Source organism: Pseudochaenichthys georgianus, chromosome 13 (genome assembly GCF_902827115.2).
Source record: "Pseudochaenichthys georgianus chromosome 13, fPseGeo1.2, whole genome shotgun sequence".
Classification (NCBI taxonomy): Eukaryota; Metazoa; Chordata; class Actinopteri; order Perciformes; family Channichthyidae; genus Pseudochaenichthys; species Pseudochaenichthys georgianus.
This window is the reverse complement of record NC_047515.1, coordinates 36,616,182-36,638,759: the sequence shown is the minus strand read 5'-3', so window position 1 is coordinate 36,638,759 and position 22,578 is coordinate 36,616,182. Positions and strand designations below refer to the sequence as shown.

General features: G+C 44.5%; 2 protein-coding genes across 4 annotated transcripts in view; one reads left to right on the top strand and one right to left on the bottom strand.

Moving 5' to 3' along the window:
• Nucleotides 1-22,578, bottom strand: part of pcp4b (Purkinje cell protein 4b) — a 74,484-nt gene that overhangs the window by 46,749 nt on the left and 5,157 nt on the right. The gene's annotated exons all lie outside the window — the stretch shown is intronic.
• LOC117456838 (cytochrome P450 4B1-like) lies at nt 1,046-22,486 on the top strand. 3 transcript variants are annotated; one of them, XM_034096665.1, is made up of 12 exons: nt 1,046-1,207; nt 16,260-16,404; nt 16,577-16,621; nt 17,253-17,380; nt 17,640-17,764; nt 17,857-18,011; nt 18,169-18,275; nt 19,200-19,390; nt 19,471-19,604; nt 19,873-19,937; nt 20,512-20,594; nt 22,110-22,486. In XM_034096665.1, the coding sequence occupies exons 1-12, from the start codon at nt 1,169-1,171 to the stop codon at nt 22,273-22,275; spliced, it is 1,383 nt and encodes a 460-aa protein (XP_033952556.1). In that variant the 5' UTR covers nt 1,046-1,168; the 3' UTR covers nt 22,276-22,486. The 3 variants fall into 3 exon arrangements, with proteins under 3 accessions (XP_033952556.1, XP_033952557.1, XP_033952555.1); XM_034096666.1 differs by lacking the exon at nt 1,046-1,207 and adding an exon at nt 1,212-1,299; XM_034096664.1 differs by lacking the exon at nt 1,046-1,207 and adding an exon at nt 1,707-1,920.

The following is a 22,578-nucleotide window of genomic DNA, read 5'->3' as shown; positions in this document are numbered from 1 at the left end:
AGAGTGGAAGAAAAGTCTCTCAAGTTGATTCTCGCTGACATCCCTTCCCACATCCTCCCAACGGTCTATATGTGCTACATTATCTTTGGGAATACAGTGTATCCCTTAACATCGAATACTCTTTTTGATACTGTGTAAAACCTTTGTAACCGTTGCACATTTCATCAACACTTTTGAACGTTCCTGCTCAAATTGCATCTTCTTAAAAAGGGGCCCAATTCAGCTATTTGGGGTTTTCAATTGTTCTATAGGTTTGTGTGCATGTTAATGGTCTCACAAATTATGTATCACTTGTATATAGACTCTTATGGCACTACTTCTATTCTATTTGATTGTATTTACTTGCACTATTTTATCTGTTTTATTGTGTTGCACTGTTGGAGGAGCCTGGGACCTAAGATTTTCATACACATAACTGTTAGGGAATAATTTGCTTAGGTATTCAACCTGTGACACAGTTCATAATGTTCTCCTCTCACTGTCTCCTTTCCCACGGCATAGGTCTACGGCCTTGGGTATTGCTGTTATCTCTCTTAAGGAGGGGCCGCTTGGGCACATTGTTGTTGCCAGTCTATGACAGAGCACAAGCCGCCATGAGGTAGTTTACTGTTCAGGGACGTAGGTTCCCTGGCTCACATTCTTTCCTATGGACGACAGCTCTGGTTAGATTCAGGGTCCATAATTGTTTAGTCTCACTGATAAAGAATGTTGATTATTACACTCCGAACTAGTTAAAACCTCGAGCTGCAGAAGAGTTCTTCAGAATTGGTTCGGCAACCGCTGTGTCAACTCGTGACACACCACCTGTCTTGTCAATTCTCCGGCCATAACTCCAAATAAACCATCAGTGTTTGCCATCAAAGCTCCAGCTCTCCTCATGTCTCTTTGAGTCCTGACTCTCCATTGCAACAGAAGTTTCCCCCACAATAACTACACTGTAGCTATGTACGAATGACAATAAAAGCCTTGAATCTTGCAAAGGCTAAAATCCCTCCAAAGGGAGTTTCTCTCCCACACACTCCCAAATGACAAAGCTATAGACATGTTCGGGATATTCAAGCCTCTCGATTAACCACAAAGCGTTGTTCAGAACAAAAAGCTTTCTTTGCAAATTAAGTAAATGTAGAAGTTATTCAGAGTTGCCTGATTTGTGCTGACTATAAACGTGATGATCTCATCGCTGCGTCCCTGCTCGGGTTATTCCAATGTAAGCACTTGGAGACATTTCAATCTCTGCTTAAAATGGATTAACAGCTTTTTCTGTCAAATGTCCTGTCCATGGCGCCGTTGGATTTCAAGGTAAGGGCAGGGCTAATTCGGAGGAGCTTGAACACTGCTTTTGATTTCCAACACAACCTCAGGCTTTGATTTTTGTTTTTGATTATCGTTTAAAAGTCTGCATTAAAAGTTGTAGTAAGGATCTGGCAGCAAATCAAGGCTAACTTTATGAGAATTATTTTAAACAAGCTAATTAGAATTTCTGTCCATTCCTAGCTGGGAAAACTTGTTCTAAAATGATGCAGGTCATAACATTAATGGTGGGGAACAAAATCATATCAGCTCTCATACATTTTTCTTGTGGAGGTGTGCTTGCAGCATTGTGCTTGGTTGGCGTGGCCTGGGCATGGCCCAACGTGATATATTTTGAAAGGTGGTTACATCACACACACTCACACACACAAAACGGTGTTGTGTGAATCACTGTTCATCATCAAGGAAGTCGCAAGCATGGAGTCAACTGAGGGTTACGTGAAGTATCAGCTGGGCTTACCCCACATCGACCACTTGATCGCGGTGCTCTGTGTTGTTGCCGTTGTTTATAAGTTGACAATGTTGCTCGCCCAAAGAAGAGCTGCGATGCAAAGTATGGAATTGTTTCCAGGACCACCGTCGCACTGGCTCTTTGGACATCTGAAGGAGGTAATGTGTATAATGACTGCTCAGTAGGGTTGGGTACCGAGAACCGATTCGGACCGGTTCCAACATTTCGATTCCAACGGCATCATTTAGACATGTGAATTTCGGTTCCGCTTTTCGATGCCTGAGGAAATGTTTCTTGACGCTAATAACCATAACATTAATGGTGGGGAACAAAATCATATCAGCTCTCATACATTTTTCTCCCTATACTTTCACAGCCAGCACATCTGTGTGAGTACATTAAGTTACAGCAGTACGCAACAACGCTCCTTTGATGTTAATTAGCACAAGGCACAATATGGATAGGGGGGGGGGGGGTGGGGGGGGGTGAGATCAATAACGTCTACAAATGGGAAACCAGCTTCAAAGACAATTTCTGTCTGCTTTGAGTCCTGTGTCAAATCACCAGTTTTTTAGTAAAGTTTAAGTTGACATTAAGTTCCTTCTTTCGGGACAAAGGTTTTACACCCGAAAAGAAAGAACTTAATGTCAACTTAAACGTTACTAAAAAACTGCTGCTTATGTTTTTTTTTTTGTTATAGCATTTTATAAATGATAATATTGGTGTTAATGTTCACTTTATTTTAATTTAAAGGGATAGTGGAAATTGAACCCCAAATAGTTTCGTTTTAACTTATATACAAGCATAATTACATACCAAAACAATCACACCTGATTAAAAAAATATAATAATTGCCTTACGCATGTTAGAAGCACTTTATTGCAGCTTCCCCGAACTTTTTTAGAAACGAAATGATCGATTCAGCCAAACCGGAAGTGAGGAAAACTCAGGAAGACGAAACGATAACAAACCACGGCGTCTATGCAGAATGAACGTGGAAGGGCAAATATACCAGACAAAGAAGAAGGATTGTACGAGGTATCCAGTGATGATAGCGAGTCAGAAACATCCTCTCGGCTTTCCTGCGAAAATGTAGTTTTAGGAACTGAATCTGAATCCGGTTCAGTAAGCGACGATGGTGAGAATATTGAGCCAGACGATGGACCCTTAGCCGCTTTCACACCGCAGGACTTGCGGTACTTTAGTGCCGGCACTAAAGTACCACTAAAGTACCACGGCACTAAATCCGCCAGGGGGCTAGTGCCAATCGCATTCACACCGCAGTACTTTCCCTGAGGCACGATTACGCTGACGTCACTTCGTCTTCTTCTTCTCTGGGTTTACTGGCAGGCCGCAAAATCACTTCACGGCGAGTACAACAAAAAAACGAGAGAAGAAGAACTACACGGGGGAGGGGGTATAAAGCCCACCCGCTGTATGAGGCGTTTGTTTACTTTCAGACATGATGGAGTTCAATGAGCTTGTTGTCTTTGTGCTCATGTTATACAGCTTTGTAACTGGGTTATTGCAGCCAACTAGGGATTTGACCCACGCGTCGGATGCTGTAAGTGCAATGCTGGTTCGGAATCGAAGGCGTACCATAACGAGTATTACAACCGCAAAGGCTGGCACTCGCTCGTCCTGCAGGGTGTTGTGGATGCTAGGGGCCTCTTTTGGAGTGTTTTTGTTGGCTTACCAGGTAGCATGCATGATAGCAGAGTGTTCAGCATGTCCTCACTGGTTAGTTTTGTGAATAGGGGTGGTCTACTTCCTCATGTAACAAGGAATATTGGGGGACATGATGTGGGTTACTATATTCTTGGTGACTCAGCCTACCCCCTGCAAAGATGGCTGATGAAACCTTTCCAGGACAATGGAAGGCTTTGTACAATACATTTGGTTCTCTCTTTTATTTACCACATTCAAGACAGGCACAATTACAATAGTGCAGACACACCTTTGTGCAAAGAAAATATGTCAGTATCAAAACAGTGTGGCAATATAATAACAAACTGCCAGGTGTCGTATGCACATTAAATAGGCTCAGCAGTAAACACACCTTTATTATAAATCCTCCTGAGAGGAACTCGGTACACTAACTCCTAAGATGTTCCCTTACTATAATTAATTAAAATATTGAACTCACAACACTGGTAATTACAAACTTAACCATTTCTCTTTCAATAAATAAATAGTGCTTGTGTTGATGGACGCCGTTTTGAAATACAATGAAATTATCTATTTCAAAGCCACATTGTGGGTGGGACACAACTAAAGCTTCGCCAGTTTATAACCGATGAAACATGATGGTATCAGAATAATCACTTAAATGTGATTTATAGGATGCTACAACACAGGTCACTGTAAATATAGTGTCAGAGGAGAAATAAGCAAGATACATTATCTGTTAAATCGCCATGGAGGTTATCTTTTATTTATCAGCAGCAGATCAATAAGTGTCAGTATCAAAACATAACACTGGCAAATACAATAGGTAGGCTCAGCAGACAGACCGTAGTGCAAAGTTAAAGTGTCACATGATTATCTACTAAATAGTGAATTCAGCATCAACTTCACCAAGATGAAGTTCAAAACAATGCACACCTTAGTGCAAGTTAGGTGTCAGTATTAAAAAACAGTGGCAATATATATATAATAACAATAGAAAATCAACTTAAATAAAATGTACCCAAAAAAAATACACTTATAACAAATATATAAAAATAGCACCATAAGAGTTTAACTGTGGGCTAAGCCCTGAATGTTTCCATGTCCAGGAAACACCGCTGTGTGTCAATATTTAAAACAATACTACAGGGAGGAAGGCCTGTTTGACTTCACTAGCTCTGAAAGCACTCCCAGAAACCCCTGCTGAAAAGCCTTTTGTTGCTCCATTTGCTGTGCCAAGACTGCGTCCCGTTCATCCTGGCGCTCCATCATCGCAATCACCCTGTCCTCTGTTTCCTGGGCCTTGTGTAAAAGCATCATCTGGTCCTCGTGCATCGCCTTGCTGGCCATGGCACGCCTGTCCTCCATAGTCTTGATGGTGGCAAAGAAGTTCTCATCATGTGTGTCCTGTGCGCGCTTTCCTAAGAGGAAACATTATTTAATCACCATGTAGTTTTACAGGCAGAAGGGACACGGTCAGGCTGTTAGGGCTATTCCGACTGATAGGGTTAGGCACAGACACACACTCACAGACACACACAAAGACAAACACACACACACACACACACACACACACACACACACACACACACACACACACACACACACACACACACACACACACACACACACACACACACACACACACACACACACACACACACACACACACACACACACACACACACACACACACACACACACACACACACACACACACACAAGAGAGAGACACACGTTACGTTTTCTTACCGGAAGTCATGTGACCTAGCCCGGATGTTTACAATTTTGTGAGCGTAAAATGGGCGCGAAAAGTGTAAACGCCTGCCTAGGCAAACACGTTTTCCACGGTGTTTCATAATTCATAATTGTACCATGAAGGAAGTAAACGTGATTGTGAAGCTACAGTGTGTGTGTGAACGTACTTTTGCGTTTGGTTGATGGAAAGGGAGACGAGCAACGGCTGCTGTTGCGATCGGGAAAGGAAAGTCCACTCGTTCTATTTCGTATATGGCTTCGCCCTCTAAGGCTATCGCTATTGGGTTATCCCTCTGCGCCCCCGCGCAGCACTGAAACACTTGTAGTCCACGCCCACCCGCTAGGTGGGCCCCACCCTCGGGCCTCCTTCCGGTATAAAGAGGAAGGTGGCCTGGCAATCTGCTCCCTCTTTTCTTCAGCAACCAGCAGTTTACTGAAGCACGAGAAAAATCATGAGCAGCAATGATCATATCCGCATGTGTCCTTCGTGCAATACAGGATATATCATGAGCTATGATTTACACCCGATATGCGCAACCTGCCTGGGGCCAGAGCACGCGGACGCGGCTCTCAGCCAGCAGATCGCATGTCCTCACTGTGTGCGTCTCCCATCATCCGACAGGAGGCAAAGGGCGGACGCTCTAGCTGCTGCGGGTGAGGAGGACGACTGGCCCATCCAGAACAGGGACGACAACCTGTTCCTGGAGGCGAGTGGGGGGCAGGAGTCGGACGACTCCTCCCCCGCCTCCATCCAGGGCTCGCCATGCGGCTCTCCCCTTCCCCCTCTTCCCCGGACGGGGGAGATGGGGTCGGAGCGAGAGTCAGAGGTGGCGGTCGAGCACGTGGTCCCCTTCTCCGTGGCCACGGCGCTACCGGCGTTGGGTGGCATCATGCTGGAGCTGCCGGAGATAATCGGCAAAGCAGCAGCATGCAGAGGCCTCCCCGTTCCACGAGTACGGGAGAGGGTGGCTCTGGATGACATGGCCGGAGTATTTTCCCGGGTTCAGACGGGCAGGAGTGACCCGATCTGGCCGCGCTTCCCCGCCATTAGGCGTTACCAGGAAGGGGCAGCAGCGAACCCGAGGACCTTAAGGGCTCCGGTGGCAACCTTTGTTCCCTTCACTAAGGTGGAGGGGTTCACGGACGAGGTTTTTCCAACCACACCCGCTCTGGAACCGAGCTTAACGGCGTTTTTCGGGGTTAGACAGGCCAACTTGGTCGCCGGACGGCGCCCTATGTTGACCACCCCCAAAGACCAGTATGTCGCCCGCCAGGCTGACCGGGCGCACCCGTGTGCGTTCCAGGCGTCGGCAGCAGCGAACAACATCGCGTTGCTGACCAACTCGGTGGTGACGTTGGTCGAACGGTCCACCACCGTAGCTCCAGAGGAGGCAGAGGAGATCGCTAAGGCGGCCAGCACGGCACTCACGCTGTGCGCAGCCGTGGCAGTCTCCCAGGCCAGAATCACGGCCTGGATGACTCAGATCCAGCGCCACCTTTGGTTGCAGCAGGCAGCGGTGACAGAGCCAGCCAGGAAGGTGCTGCTGGAAGCTCCGATCAGCTCGGACGGGCTGTTCGGACCCCAGTTCCTGGCCATGGTCGAGTCCATGAAGGCGGCATCGGAGCAAGCGGAGGACATCCGCCAGCACGTCAGCTGGCTCCAGCCAGCAGGGAAGCCGCAACGGCGCCAGCGGCAGCAGCAGCAGCCAACCCAGCCACAGCGGCAGACGGACAGACACGCGCAACAGCCGAGGCGCCAGAGTCGTCCGTCAGCGGCGGGGGCACCGTCCTGCGCCTCCGGCCCCCCACCAGAGAGGGGGGGCAAGAAGGGAGTGAGATACTCCCGTTCGGCGTCTGCTCCACGAGAGCCGCCGAAGAAGCAAAGCCGGCCTTGACGGTTTGGGGGGGTGTGTGAAGGAAATAAAAAAACGATTATTTCCCAACATGTTGTCTGAGTCATCAGTTACAAATGTATTTCACATATCCTCCACCCTGGGTGAACCAGCTGCCTATGACCTATTGGTTAATAGCCAGCAGAGTTCGTTACAAAAGCCTGCACTATTTAATCTATCGATTAATAAGCGACAGAGCGTAACTACACCAGCTGCCTCCAATCTGTTGATTAGTAGGCAGCAGGAGTCGCTGCAGAGGCCTGATGGTTATGACTTTTTCGGTTATTAAACCACAGACCTCGCGGCATTCCTCTGTCCGAGATATGCCACCTACACACGGTCACAATAAGCCCATGAGCGCCGTGGTAACGCCTCATGTGGATATCACTGCACACACACCCATCCATCCTCTGAGCGTGGACGCGCGTCATGATGAGAAGCGGAGTGAAATGCAGCGTGTGGAGGTTTTCTCATAGCCCTTTCGCTCTAGGCCCACCTTGGGTTACCTCACAGGCAGCGGCGGCGAGGCCTTTGGCGTGGCTCGTCGTCATGACAACCACAACACATCTCGAGCATGTGCGCCCGCTCTCAGAGTGTTTCTCGGAGTGGCAGCGCGTGTTTCTGATGGACAGATGGATGAGCAGGCTGACCGGGCGCACCAATGTGCGTTCCAGGCGTCAGCAGCGGCAAACAACATCGCTTTGCTGACCAACTCGGTGGGGACGTTGGTCGAGCGATCCACCACCGTGGCTCCAGAGGAGTCGGAGGAGATCGCTAAAGCGGCCAGCACGGCGCTCAAAAAAGGAGGGCACCGTCCCGCACCGACGAAGGCTGCCTATGACCTGTCGGTTAATAGCCAGCCGGGTTCGGTACAAAAGCCTGCGCTATCTAATCTATCGATTAATAAGCGGCGGAGCCAGGCCCGGTTCTACGGGGGTGCATAAGGGTGCATTGCACCCTCAGTTGAGTCGTTATGCACCCTCATTTGAAAAATGAAAAGTAAAAAAAAAAAAAATGAAAAGTGAAAAAAATGAAAAGTGAAAAATATTACATTTTGCCTACTATTACTAACAATAGTAGTAATAATAATAATAAGAAGAAGAAGAAGAAGAAGAAGAAGAAGAAGAAGAAGAAGAATATAGTTGAAATAAAATAAATTGTAATTGTGGTTCAATAGCATTGTCTGCGCATTTATTTGATCAATTTAAACGGTAAGTAACGTTATTATGTCAGGTGCGCGTGACCTGTGCCGCTGCACATTCATCATCTGCAAGGTGCTGACACAGCAGTCAGTGATGGACATCAGAAAATGGTTAAAACAACCAGCCCTTATCGCCAGCATACACTGCATCTACTGCAGGTAATAACAGTTCGGCTTTGCCCGCCTCGCCCACAAAGGCGGAGCAGCCACAGCCGTCTTCGTTACCCCAAACACCGCCACCCCTCAGCGGCCCGCAAGTGCCAGAGGACCTCTGCAAAACAGAGCCTGCCCAGGTATATTTAAAAAAGTACCCAACTCGCCTGTACAGTGGGGTAAGGCGCTCATTTTGCAGCTCATGGTTTCAAAACAGAGATTGGCTGGAATATTCATGTAAAAAAGATGCCATCTTCTGCTATGCATGTAGACATTTCAGTTCAAGTAAGTCAGATGCCTTCACCACAACTGGCTACAACAACTGGCGCCATGCTCTTATAGGCTATGTGATAAGGGACTGGGAAGGCATAATCAAGCAAAGAGCACATAGATCCATAGGTCTCTTAATGTTGCTCTCAAAGTGCACCAGATTGATGCTTTTAACTTCAATATTTAAAAAAAAAAAATCTTCCCGGGGGGGGCATGCCCCCGGACCCCCCCAGGAGGAGGTGAGGACCCCCATAGAGGGTGTTAGGTACACTCCCCACTTATAAAAATAGCACTTTACCACTGCACCCTCTCTAATCTCAGATGCACCCTTAGTCATTTTGTTCTGGAACCGGGCCTGGGCGGAGCACAATAATTACACCAACTGCCTCCAATCTGATGATTAGTAGGCGGCATGGTTCGCGACAGATTTCTGATGGTTATGACTCTTCGATTATTAAACCACAGACCTCGCGGCATTCTTCTGTCCGAGATACGCCACCTATACACGGTCATAATAAGCCCATGAGAGCAGTGGTAACGCCCCATGTGGATATTACTGCACACACCTCCATTCATCCTCTGAGCGTGTACACGTCTCATGATGCGAGGCGGAGTGATACGCAGCGTGTGGAGGCCTCCGCACAGCCCTTGGGTTGTCTCGAGGGCTTTGGAGTGGCTCGTCGTCATGACAACCACAACACATCTCGAACAGGCGCGCCCGCTGTCAGAGTGTTTCTCGGCGTGGCAGCGCCTGTGTTTGATGGACGGATGGATGCACAGGCTGATCAGCAGAGGGTACACCCTGCAGTTCGCCTCCACCCCCCCACAGTTCAAAGGGATACAGGTGACATGCCTAACATCCCGAGAACAGTGTCTTGCGCTCCAAGCAGAGCTACGGGAACTCCTGTTGAAAGAGGCTATTTCTAGGGTTCCCCAGGAGGAAGAAAATCAGGGGTATTACTCCCGCTATTTCTTATCCCGAAAAAGACAGGGGGAATGAGACCCACTTACTTCCATGTGCCATCATTCCGAAACACAGGAAATTCCTGAGGTTTTCATTCCAGGGAATAGGCCGTCTGACGTTCGGCTATTCCCTGGCTCCTCGTACTTTTTCAAAGTGTGTAGAGACGGCGCTGCAGCCGCTACACAGAGGAGGAATGAGAGTACTTTTTACCTGGACGACCTGCTGCTGCTGGCTCGCTCCAGGGAGGAAGCGGCTTTACAGACTGTATACTCATATCGCATCTGTCAAAGCGGGGTTTCATGATCAACTGGGAAAAGAGCTGTCCTGTTCCAGCCCAGAGTATTGTTTACCTGGGGGTGGAATTGAACTCAGCCGCATGAGAGCACGACTCTCACGGCAGAGAGTGGAAACGCTGACAGCTCTCCTTCAACGTGTCATACCACGCAGCGTGGTGACGCGGGACAAGTCCCCACGTCCTGTCAGAGGGGGTTCCCCTGGGCAGAGTTACGTCACACACCTCGGTGTTCACAGACGCATCTCTCTCAGGGTGGGGAGGAACGTGCATGTCACATGTTTCCACATAAATGTGCTGGAATTAATCTCCGTACGGAGAATAATTCAGCACTTTGCCCCGTTGCTGCGGAATCAGCAGGTGTTGATTCGCACAGACAACAAAGCCGCGGCGGCCTACAGGGCAGGACACACACCGGCGGCAGCGCCCGCAGCGCCACGGCGTCAGGGCTCGCTGCAGAATTCTGCTAGTTTGAACCTATCGGTTAATAAACTGCAGAGCTCGCAGCATTCCTCTGTCCGAGATACGCCTCGTACACACGGCCTTAATAAACACATGAACGCCGTTATAACGCCTCGGGTGGACAGCATACACATACCTCTCATCCTCTGGGCATGTACATGATGCGCATGATGAGAGACGGAGTGAAATGCAGCGTGTGGAAACTCCCTCGCAGCCCTTTGCCTAAAAGTGTGAGGCGGTGTCGCAGGCGTATGTCTCGGTAGAGCCCCGGAGAACATGCGCACTCCACCAGAGGAATTCCTCCTCCGCGGCTTTGCACGGAGGAATGTCAGTGGAAGATATTTGCACGGCTGCATCTTGGTCTTCCCCCTGTTCATTTATTCAATTATATTTGAGGGATGTTTCCCTTTCCTCGGACGCACCCCGTACTGGGTGTCCTGTCAGAGTGAGTGACGTCAGGGAGCCAGCTGAGCGCCTCTCTCCTGCCTGTTCCCCTTCCTCTAATACACTTCATACGAAGTGTCTGATTAGAGTGAGTAACGTCAGGGATCCAGCTGAGCGCTCTCCTACCTGGCTGGCGCGGAGAGAGCGGCTGTTCCCCCTCTATGATCGCAGGATAAGGTGGGACCTTCGTCTCTACTTCTCACAGCGGTCGGTATGTATTGTCCCAGCCTTCACCCCGTCAGGAAAACAGGTATGTTTGCTATGTTCCAGGGACGGTGATGCGCAATTACGCATGGCACAACAGGCAGGGATGTGTTATTGAGCAGGTGTGTCTGTGCTTCTAGTGCTGGACGGACCCAGTGGGGCGCAGACTACATCATGCTTCGCCCTTAACCCAATAGCGATAGCCTTAGAGGGCGAAGCCATATACGAAAAGGACTGGGGTTACCTACTGTAACCCAGCTTATATGAGTAATGGCGCAGCCCTCTAAGCGCTGGGCCCCACTGGCTCTACGAATAGCTGAAGAAAAGTTATATTGTATGGGAGCAGATTGCCGGGCCACCTTCCTATTTATACCGGAAGGAGGCCCGAGGGTGGGGCCCACCTAGCGGGTGGGCGTGGACTACAAGTGTTTCAGTGCTGCGCGGGGGCGCAGAGGGATAACCCAATAGCGATAGCCTTGGAGGGCTGCGCCATTACTCATAGAAGCTGGGTTACAGTAGGTAACCCCAGTTTCCAATCCAGCGAGTTGTCCCGCCTCGCCTGAAACAAACAAATGTAGTGCCATGAGTTAGTGAAGCACATTACAGAAAACACTGCCCACTTATTCACAAGACAAAACGTTTTCATGGCGGCCGAGAATAGCTAGTTAGATGTTATGTTATTAGCCAGCTCAAGGCCGGCTAACAGTGTTAGCCAGTTCAGCCTGCTCATGGCTACCTCGATCTACTGAGCAAATAAAAGTACATCTGAGACCAGTAATGTGTATATTAAAAACCTCAGTACAAGTAGTTTATTTTACCTTCGTCGTTGTCGTCGTTGCTCACTTCACAGCCGACTGAATCCGCCGTTTCAGCGAACTCCCACAGCAGCGTGCCCGAGTTGATGGTCATTTCAAATAGCTTTTGCGAACATCGCTCAAAACATTTAGAGTTGGGAACTGCTTTTTGTAGAAGCTGCTGCATCCCTGCATCTGAGTAAATTGACAGAAGCGCCGACACTTCCTCATCATTCCACCGCTCCGGTGCTGTACGTGTTGTCATAACTGCAAACAATCTACTCGCTCAGGTGTGGATGTGGTTTTGTAGCGAGTGAAAAAATGGCTGCCTAACAAAACAAATTCAGAGTCTAACGGGGCGTGGTTTGCAATTCGCCCAGCCAATAGAAATAGAATAGAAATTGGCACTCTTTTGTCACCAGGTTCGTACCACCTCTCTAGCAGGGACTAAAAAGTACCAAAAGAGTTCCAAAAGAGTTCCCGGCACTGAGTAGTCCCGGCGGTGTGAACGCGACATTATTGGTACTAACGGAACTAAAGAACTAAAGTACCAGGGAAAGTCCTGCGGTGTGAACGCGGCTCTTACGTCCTTATTTGTTCGAGCCCGAGGTGATGGAGTTAGTTCACGGCATGGGCAATGGCGAGGATGACCAGGACCAGGCGCCAGATGATGCACCCCTACGCACAAATAATCTTGACTGGTAGGTCCCTAAGCATAGCTCACGCTAGGCGCTATATTATATATTGCAAAAGTTGGCATGCATGCACTGTAGGCCTATGGCTATGCCCGAGGATGACTGCATGTAGGGTACATTCCCAACATACCAGGGTCAGGTTCACATAAATTATCTTGTCACATTTATTATTGTATATGTAACAGCCTTATGGGCATTAATTACATGAATACATTTAAATGAATTGTATACTAGCATGATATACAGCTAGAGCCAATCAGTCTTTTGATGTAGTATGGTCCTAATCCTAGGCTAGCCAGGCTGCCTGTCAAGTGTAGGCTGTACTCACAGTACTGTTAGTCTATCATGTCTATATGATGACTGTAGTGTACACATTAAATACTGTAGTGTACACATTAAATATTTTAACGCAATTAATTCAAAAAATTAACTACCGCCGTTAACGCGATAATTTTGACAGCACTAAAAAATACGTTACATGTATTTGTTATTGGCTATTGTAGGTTATTGGTTATGTTCACATACTTATATTTATACATTTATTAAAATGTAAACCGATCTTTTTCATATGGGTGTTTAGAGTTGTACCCCCTAGATCTAGGCTCTAGTAATTCTGCTTCAAGTGCACCAGATTGAAGCATTTTACTTTAAAATGTTCAAACATTTCTTCCCGGTATGCCTGAGAAGGCAGATATGCTTGTTTTTCTCAACAAGAACTGTTTTTAAATGGCGGGGGGGTTTCCTTTAAAAGTTGGACTGTTGTAGCTTCAGTGGTTCTCAGGTTACAGTTACATAGTAGTGAATATAAACAGACTGGTTAATGTGAATATTACTGTAAACTAACCTGTGTAAAAGTTTCTCGAATAAATGTAATTATTTTGGTGGAAGAAGCATGTATCATTTTTTTACCCTGCCCCTCAAAGAATCGGAATTGAGAACCATTAAGAACCGTAATCGAAAAGTAGAATCAAAATCGGAATCAGAATCGTGGAAATTCAAACGATACCCAACCCTACTGCTCAGTGACGCAGAAGCAAGTGCAAGAAGCAAGTAATAATAATAATGTATTAATAATAATAGAATCAGAAACAGGTTCATTGTCAAGTAGGGTTAGGGTTAGAACATGTTTCAAATGGGGGGTGCTGTGGGGATGACACCAGGGCCGGTTCTGACCAATTTGCTGCTCTAGGCAAGATTTTTGCTGGTTCATTTATATCTTATTTTACCAGTTAACATTTATTTATCCATATTTTTTTATCTCTCCAGTTTTAAAGGATATTGTTGGTTTACTGTCCTATAGTATATGTTGGAATGATTTCAAACCTGTTTTTATTTATCCTAATAATTCTAAAGGTGTGCCTTGGAAATATTTGTTTACATAAATTGTGATAAAACCATTTGAGACCCACTGAGATAACTTAGACTAAAGTGAACTATCTAAACATTCAGTCCTTTACCTCACTGAGTCTCTCAGGGCAAATGGAAAATGTAACCGGGGTGAAAAGGGTGTTATCTTTACTTAATTATGAATGTGAACAGTTATATCAACAGCTTTCACAATGTGCGGCTGACTGCTGGAAAGTGGTTTTACTTAAATGTATTTATTTCATCCATTGTGTTTTCCTGCTAATGCAGGTGGGGCCGTCCAGTTATACAAGAGGTAGATAATAGATGTACTTTTTTTTTAATGAGCCACATGCATGATGCACCAACATAATTGGATAACACTTTATTTTGATAGTCCATAGTTAAAGAGCAACTTGCAGGTTTTTTTACAATAGATTTATGCTTAACCTTACCTGAAAATTACAATTAAAAAAGTTAATGCAGGATTTGATATGTTTTACAAGACATAAGGGCAGGAATTCAGAGGGAAAGGAGCCGTTTTGAGCTCTGCTACTAAAAACTGCTTTTTTTTAACGTCATACGTCAAACGCGTCATATTACGTCACATTGGGGAGCAACTTTCTCGGTCTCGTTCTCTGCCCAATCCGCGGTAGTAGTTTGTAGTTGGTTTGAGCGGTTGTGATTTAGTGAGCTGGTATTTTTTCGGTAATTTTACATTGCATTTCACCATTTGTAATCATGGTGAGCTGGAGTTTGTGCAGGTTGCTGTCGTAAGCTGTGATCCACTCGAATAAATCATTAAAACCAGCTATTGTTGCCCAACTTATCACTGAATATCGTTCCTAATGTGACACCACAGCTGAAGACTTCTCCACGCTGCTTTCAAACTGTGAGTAAACAACCTACGCTTCACTTGGAGGCTGTCTGAAGGTGTACACAGGTCTCAGATGGACTTGGTATCACATTAAGAATGATATTCAGTAATACGTCTGGCAACAATAGCTGGTTTAAATGATTTATTGGAGTTCACAATGTTTTGAACAATTTGGATGCAATTAAGGCTTAAACTTAGCAGTTGAGTATTAGTTTATAGAGTGGTTCTCAAACTTTTTTCAATCATGTACCCCCTTTGAAAAAAAATGTCTGCCAAGTACCCCCTGATCAGCGCAAAAACAATTTGTTAAGGAAAAAATGCCTATATAAAGAGGTACAGTACAGCGCTGCACCATCAGTGTCTGATTAAAACAACAACATTGTAACTGAGAAACACTTAAATGCTACATTTCAAATGTTTACAATCCATCACTAAACTCATGGAAAACCAATTTTAACATCATGCAATAACACTAAGGCGACATTAGTTGCATTGAACTGATCTTTTTAATAAATTGTACTTACAATGTAGTGAAACATGGGCTTGTGCTTCACTGAGAATCTTGTCATTCTGACAGGAAGGCAAACTGCAGTTATTACACTTCGCGTTTTGAAATATGTGTAACTCTGTTAATATAAAACCCACACTGCTCAAACTTCCTTACTTTTCCTAAAATTGGTATATTTATTTATTTTGGGGCGTGGAGAATGAAGAGAAAAATATATATGAGCATTTTATGAGCATGGGATTTTGACCCCTCATATAAACATGTGCATAATGCTGGGCTTTACTTTGCGGCCACACGCCGTTGCCAAGCAACGCTTATTGTTTAGGTGTCCTTTGATAAGCAGGCAGTCATATAATTAACTAGAACTAGCTAGATCTGATAGATTTGGACATAAACGCGAGTGAAGTATAAACAAACACGAGAGAGGGATCAGATTAGCTGCTGCTGACGGAGAACACGCAGCTCTGCATGATCACAGCTCCGTCCGCTGTGACGGACCGTTGAGTGGAGCAAAATACACTAAGAGTTAGACCTAACACACTTAGCTAGTTTATGTACTCTGGAACTAGCTAAACTAGTTATAAATATATGTATTCTTTACTGTCGGTTCACTTATTACAGGTTCAACGAGCTGCACGAGACTGGGGCTGTCAGGAGAGGGAGAGGAAAAGAGAGCACCCCGTTTGTTTTTCCCATTTTATTATCCAGAGTTTCTGTAAACCTTTGAATAAAGTAGTTAATCTACTATTAGTAGTTTGTTTAAATGCATTACTTATGTTTTTTTTTACCATTAACATAAAATAAATCTCACGTACCCCCTGCAGTACTCCAACGAACCCATAGGGGTCCGCGTACCCCCAATTGAGAACCACTGTAATATAGAGCATCACAACTCAGGGGATAACGTTGTCTTCTTCAGGCTCCAGCATATTGGTTAAGCTTAACTTATGTTTTTATGTTTTTACTTTCAGTTTAAGCAGGATGGGTCGGACTTGAAAAAGATTCTGAAATGGGGACAGCAGTACCCTTATGCTTTCCCGATATGGTTTGGTCCCTTTGTTTGTTTCCTCAACATTCACCATCCAGACTATGTGAAAACTATATTGACATCTACAGGTGTGTAAGCCATTGTTTTATACAGTATCTTCATAAACCTTTACAATGAAGTGAAATTCATCTTTTGACAATGCTTTTTACTACGTCGTATAGACTCATATTGGTTTATTATCTGCATTTCAATAAACAAAGGTCAATGTAACATAATGTGTAATTGTTTGTTTTGTCACAGAGCCAAAAGATGATATGGTATATACTTTTGCTAAGCCTTGGATTGGTAAGATTGCTTTTACTTTCTCCTATTGCATATTTTGGCTTACTGCCCAGTATTTCCTGTTAAAGGGGACCTATCATGCAAATTGCACTTTTGTACGTCTTTTATACATGAATATGTGTCCCCGGTGTGTCGGGAAACTCACCAAGTGTCAGAAAACACAACCCTCTCTCTTTTCCTCCATACCCAAATCTCTAAAAACGGGGCTGCAACGGATCTGATACAGACTGATACAGATTTGAAATATCTCTGACGTCAGAAACAAGGAGCTACGCCTATATGGGCAACTCTCCACCTATCAGGGGAATGAGAGGTTGCCGTGGCATGGTAACAGCATGGTAATAGCATGGTAACATGACGCTCGTGCCTCGCCCCCCTCCTTTGCAGGGGGGCGTAGTCGGCTGCAGCTCATTTGCCACAGAATCAGCCCTTGCAAAAACAGGGCTGGAATACAGCAAATAGAGCGAAATGAGGCATGGCTAAAATGCATGATCTGTTTGGTATTTTGAAAAGAAAACTTCACAGATATGTTTTATATAGGTATGGCACTACAATATATGTTTCAAATATAGCATGATAGGTCCACTTTAAGCTGCTTCCCTCGCTGACACATACTGCCTCTGTCTGTCTTCAGGTGATGGCTTATTGGTGTCTGAAGGTCAGAAGTGGTTTCGCCACAGAAGGCTCTTGACCCCAGGTTTCCATTTTCAAGTTTTGAAACCCTACGTAAATCTGATGTCAGACTCTGTTAAAACCATGCTGGTACGTTAATGACAGTTTTTTTGTTTATAAAATCAGTGTCTGTTTTTTTGCCAAGTTACATTTCACATATTGTACAAGGAAAATGCTTTTGTGTAAAGTGCTATAAGAAGTAGTCAATGGTGAAGTGATGTGGAGGAAATATAGGCTTAGGCTTTCCAGATGCTGCAGCTATTTTGTGTCAAAGTTGTTCCAGCTAAGTGTGTTGACATTTTTTCCACGTCCTGCAGAGACCTCACATCTGTTCTTTCACTGTTGTCAGGACAAATGGGAGAGTTATGCAAAAACCAATGAGTCCTTTGAATTGTTTAACCACGTGAGCCTTATGACACTGGACAGCATCATGAAGTGTGCGTTCAGCTACAACAGCAACTGTCAGACCGAGAGGCGAGTCCATACAAACGTTTTCCCGCCGCCATTCACAATTACAGGTTTATGTTCTCAGTTGTCTGAACTGTTTGTCTCGGTTCTTATTTCAGCGGAACAAATGAATACATCAAGGCAGTCTATGAGCTCAGTAATTTGATTAACCTGCGGCTCAGTATGTTTCCATACCACAATGACCTCATTTTCTACCTCAGCCCACATGGCTTCAGACAAAGAAAAGCATGCAAGGTGGCTCACAGTCACACAGGTAAGATGTTCACAGATATTACCATCATGACAATCTAAAACTGAATGTAACTTGCCCATAAATCAAAATTGTAAAGGCTCTAAACTGTAGGTTTATGGTTACTGCATTTTTAAGAGTTACTGGGGATATGCTCATTCATTATTCTCTTATTTTGAAGGAGAAGTCATACGAAAGAGGAAAGAAGCACTCAAGGACGAGAACGAGCTGGATCGCGTACAGGGAAAGAGAAACGTGGACTTTCTGGACATCCTTCTCTTAGCGAGAGTATGTTATGTGCCATGTATTGAATTCACAAAACGAGACACTTCTGATCAATGAAAAAAACCAACATACGTAAAAACTGCAATTGTCAAAGCAGTAAGCTTTCTATAGAGATGATGAATGAATAATCGTGAGAAGTTTAGTAATGAGATATTTAAAGCATGAACAGTCTTAAAGTTGCCGCACAAAAGCGTAGTTGTGTCATGTTTATGACCTGAGATGATCGGACGCAAATATTATACTGTATGTGCTTAAAGGTGGGGTAGGTAAGTTTCAGAAACCGACTCGAGATACACTTGTTATATTCCATGGAATGCTCTTAACATCCCGATAGCAATGAATATCTTAAGTCCATTTAGCCGGGCCGGCTAAACGGATTGGATGGCCTACCTGCCTGTCAGCCTTCCATCGGGGCACAAACTTATCTCGTGCCCTCATTGGTCATGTGCACGTTCGTGTGTGTTGGAGGAGGGGCTCTATAAGGAAGTGGCAGATTTTCTCCGGTTGTGTATTTTCAAATTCTAGCGATCTCGAGCCGGTTTCTCAAACTTACCTACCCCACCTTTAACCTGCAAGGGGCAAAACACTAGGGCAAAAGAAACGTAGAAGCTTTCTGAATTTCAATGAATGAGCATTGATATGCTGAGCATGAGGCCACTGGTACAAAGGCAACAGTCTGGTTATTTTACTCTTATGAGGACTCTTGAGCAGCAACTTTAAAGTTATACATTTCTGTTGTGCACATATAATCAATATGACACAATAAGCTAATCAATACCTACACCTAGCTGACATTAGCTGTTTCTGTGCCAATTCCAATAGGCCTGCAATTTGTATGGTTTTTAATCATAGATTTTTGGATTAGTAGTGTCACATTAAGACATAATATGTTGATTACTAATGTTTTAAGTGTGCCTTTTATTCAAGGATGAGAACAAACAGGGTCTGTCAGATGAAGATATACAAGCAGAGGTGGACACCTTCATGTTTGAAGGCCATGACACTACAGCCAGTGCCATGTCCTTCATCCTCTACTCTCTGGCCTGCCACCCAGAGTACCAGAAGATGTGCCGGGATGAGGTCCTTCAAGCCCTGGATGGCAAGCACACCATGGAGTGGTAGGCTTACATTTGGAAACAATGCAATGTATGTCAGTGCTGCCAATTGTTGAACTAACACTTGTCTGTTTACTTTTTAGGGAGGATCTCAGTAAAATTCCATACACTACAATGTCCATAAAAGAGTCCCTCCGCCTTTACCCTCCGGTACCAAGAATGTCCAGAATCACCACCAAGACCATTACCTTTTTTGATGGAAGGACTTTGCCTGCAGGTTTGTCTTTAATAGTTATTTGCAGATGAATGTGAATAAAGCACCATATAGTTGCATGCATCAAACGTTTATACCCTGCGGTAAAAGATAAAGATTAACTTTGAAAACAGTTTTTTTTATTGAGTCAAGCTTACACAAATGAAGCTGTTAACCTTCACTGTTTGAATTATAGCAGCAGGTTTGCAAAATTGTCTCAAACATAATATATGAATTGTTTCCCCTGCACAATCTTATTACAAATACAGTTTTGTTGTGCTCTTATTTGTAGGGAGTCGTATTGGAACAAGTGTGTATTCGCTTCACAGGAATGCAACTGTCTGGGAAAACCCTGAAGTAAGTAAAGAAATTCATTCTGTGGAAGTATTTTTAAATGTGTGAGCTCACATGTGCCCATAAAGGTAAACCTATGATACTTCTTCATAAAATGTTTTTAAATAATTTTTTTCATTTTCATTTGATCGTTTATTTGAATAGGGACAATCCACATTAATGAACACTTTAGACAAATAATGCTCAAGTGTAAATATGCCGGATTTTAGCTTTGAGCTCATTTCCATCCGTAGTCCCTCGCATATCTTCATATAAGATCATGACATTTGTAAACAGAGCATTTCAGAAAACATGACGTTGGACGATGATTCTTTGTCTGTCAGTCTGCGACAATCTTAAATACTTCTTCTTTTGAGAATAGACCAACTTCAGGGCCACCACACAAGTGACAAAGTCATTAAATTAGTGCAAACCCTATCGTGCCCCCACTGGTCCAAGATGCATATCACAGGGTGACTCCTAGGAGCTAGCATGGTTTATTCACTCACTGTATTAGGGGTGGGCGTGAGCATGAAATTAAGAAAAAGTGTGATTAATGCCACACTGGTGTTTGTTTTTCCATCTTGTGTCAACCCAGGTCTTTGACCCACTGCGTTTTCTCCCGGAGAATGTTTCCAAGAGGCCTCCTCACGCATTCATGCCCTTCTCTGCTGGGCCAAGGTTTGTCCTCATATGATACCGTGCAGTGGCAGATTTAGGATTGTAGGAGATCCGGAATTGTTGGGGGGGGGGGGGGGGTAAAGTGCTATTTTTTTACAAGTGAGGGGTGGACCGAACATCCTTTAGGGGGGTTGTTGCCTCCTCCAAGGGGGGTCCGGGGGCATGCTCCCCCAGGAAGATTATTTTTTTTAAATATTGAAGTTAAAAGCATCAATCTTGTGCACTTTGAGAGCAACATTAACCCTACCTTAATAACACCTTAAAGCGGACGAAAGGCACTGGAGAACACTCATTAACACCCTTTAATGAAGCAAACTAATGCCTTAACTCACTCAAATACAGTTGTTTACTTATTTTGGTGAAACAAATGTGCGTAGAGTTTTAAAGGATGCGGATAGTCTCACCTTGATTCTGGTGCATTGCTTATCGTTTTATAGATCTATTCTCATCCACCATCTTTGTTTGTGACGTAAAGAGTGTAAGAGTCACGTTTCTGAATCGGACACTCTTGAGTGGATGCAGTCACAGCCAATCGGAGTCTGATTCAGAGGGTTACCTGTCAGTTCCGTTGCTATGGTTCCGTTGTTAAGTGTACTGAAACGAGAGCCGGTATAATTCCACGAGCGAAAACAAAATAAAAATTGGAATACGTTATTTTAGTGTCTTAAAAGTAGACTGAGGTATGAAGGGTTAACGTTACATCTTAGGATAATATTTAGTCATGTTCTGTATACATACTAACATATAAGGGTATACTTAGTGTGGTTACTCCATGTTTACGAGCTATAACATTAACGTTACATCACTCTTTTTCACTTCTTACTCAGTCAGCCAGAGTGCAGATATCATCACCATTAGATTAACAAACCTGAAACATCATCCATTTCTTCACTGCTGGTGATGACATTGTTGTCAGCTGCTGATACTGCTGCTGCTGCAGCTTGTGGCGCCTGCTTCGATGACAATAACTTTCTAATATACATAACTGTATAGGCTATTAGCTTAAAACTCATCAGGCACTAGGAAGGATCACTTCTTCTTCTTCAGGGCAGGGAAGGCTACGCAGTACGCAGGCTAATGTCATGCAGCAGCTGCCTCTCTGGTGGACTCCGGTACTGCACATTACTCCCGAGACATTTTTTTTTTTTAAGTGAAACATCCGGGGCTTTTCAGAAAACATCCGGGGCTTGAGCCCAAGTAGCCACCCCCTAGCGCCGCCACTGATACCGTGTGACTAGCTCACTAAAAATAGGGCTACAGCTAAGTTTACAACACATTACAATAGCCCTGCAGTAAAAACATATTTGGCAAACACGAAAGGCTTACTGAAAGGCTGTTGCCATATCTTCTTGTCGAACCTATTCCAATATTATGTCAATCAAAAATATATATATCATTTGGTATTGACTGTTCATCTGATTTCCATAACCTTAAGTGCTGTCTTCCTATATGATGTTACTTTAAAGCTTAATTTGTCACCATATTCCTCTCATTGGTTCTGTTTTCCTCACTCAGAAACTGCATTGGTCAGAACTTTGCCATGAACGAGCTGAAAGTGTCCACAGCGCTGACACTGCAGAGATACCATCTGATCGAGGACCCGACGCAAACACCACAGATAATTCCTCGACTGGTGCTTCGTTCACTTAATGGCCTCCACATCAAAATAAAACCTGTGTGAAAATGGAAATAACTGTTGAAAAAAAACCACTCATAAGGGAACTTCTATGATTTGACTAAACTTTTAAACTAATAAAGAATCATAAACAGATACTCATGAAGTGATTAACTGTTAAGTATTGTATCAAGTGTCTAATCATTATTTACACTGGAACCTGTTTTAATGAGACTTTTATCGCACTTCACAAATAAAAGGAAGATTAAAAACCTAAGTAACATTTTCGTTTCATCATTTGTAAATGCACCTCAACTGGTTTAGCTGAGCTTTGTACAGAGCACCTTGACATTATGTAAATGTGTTAAT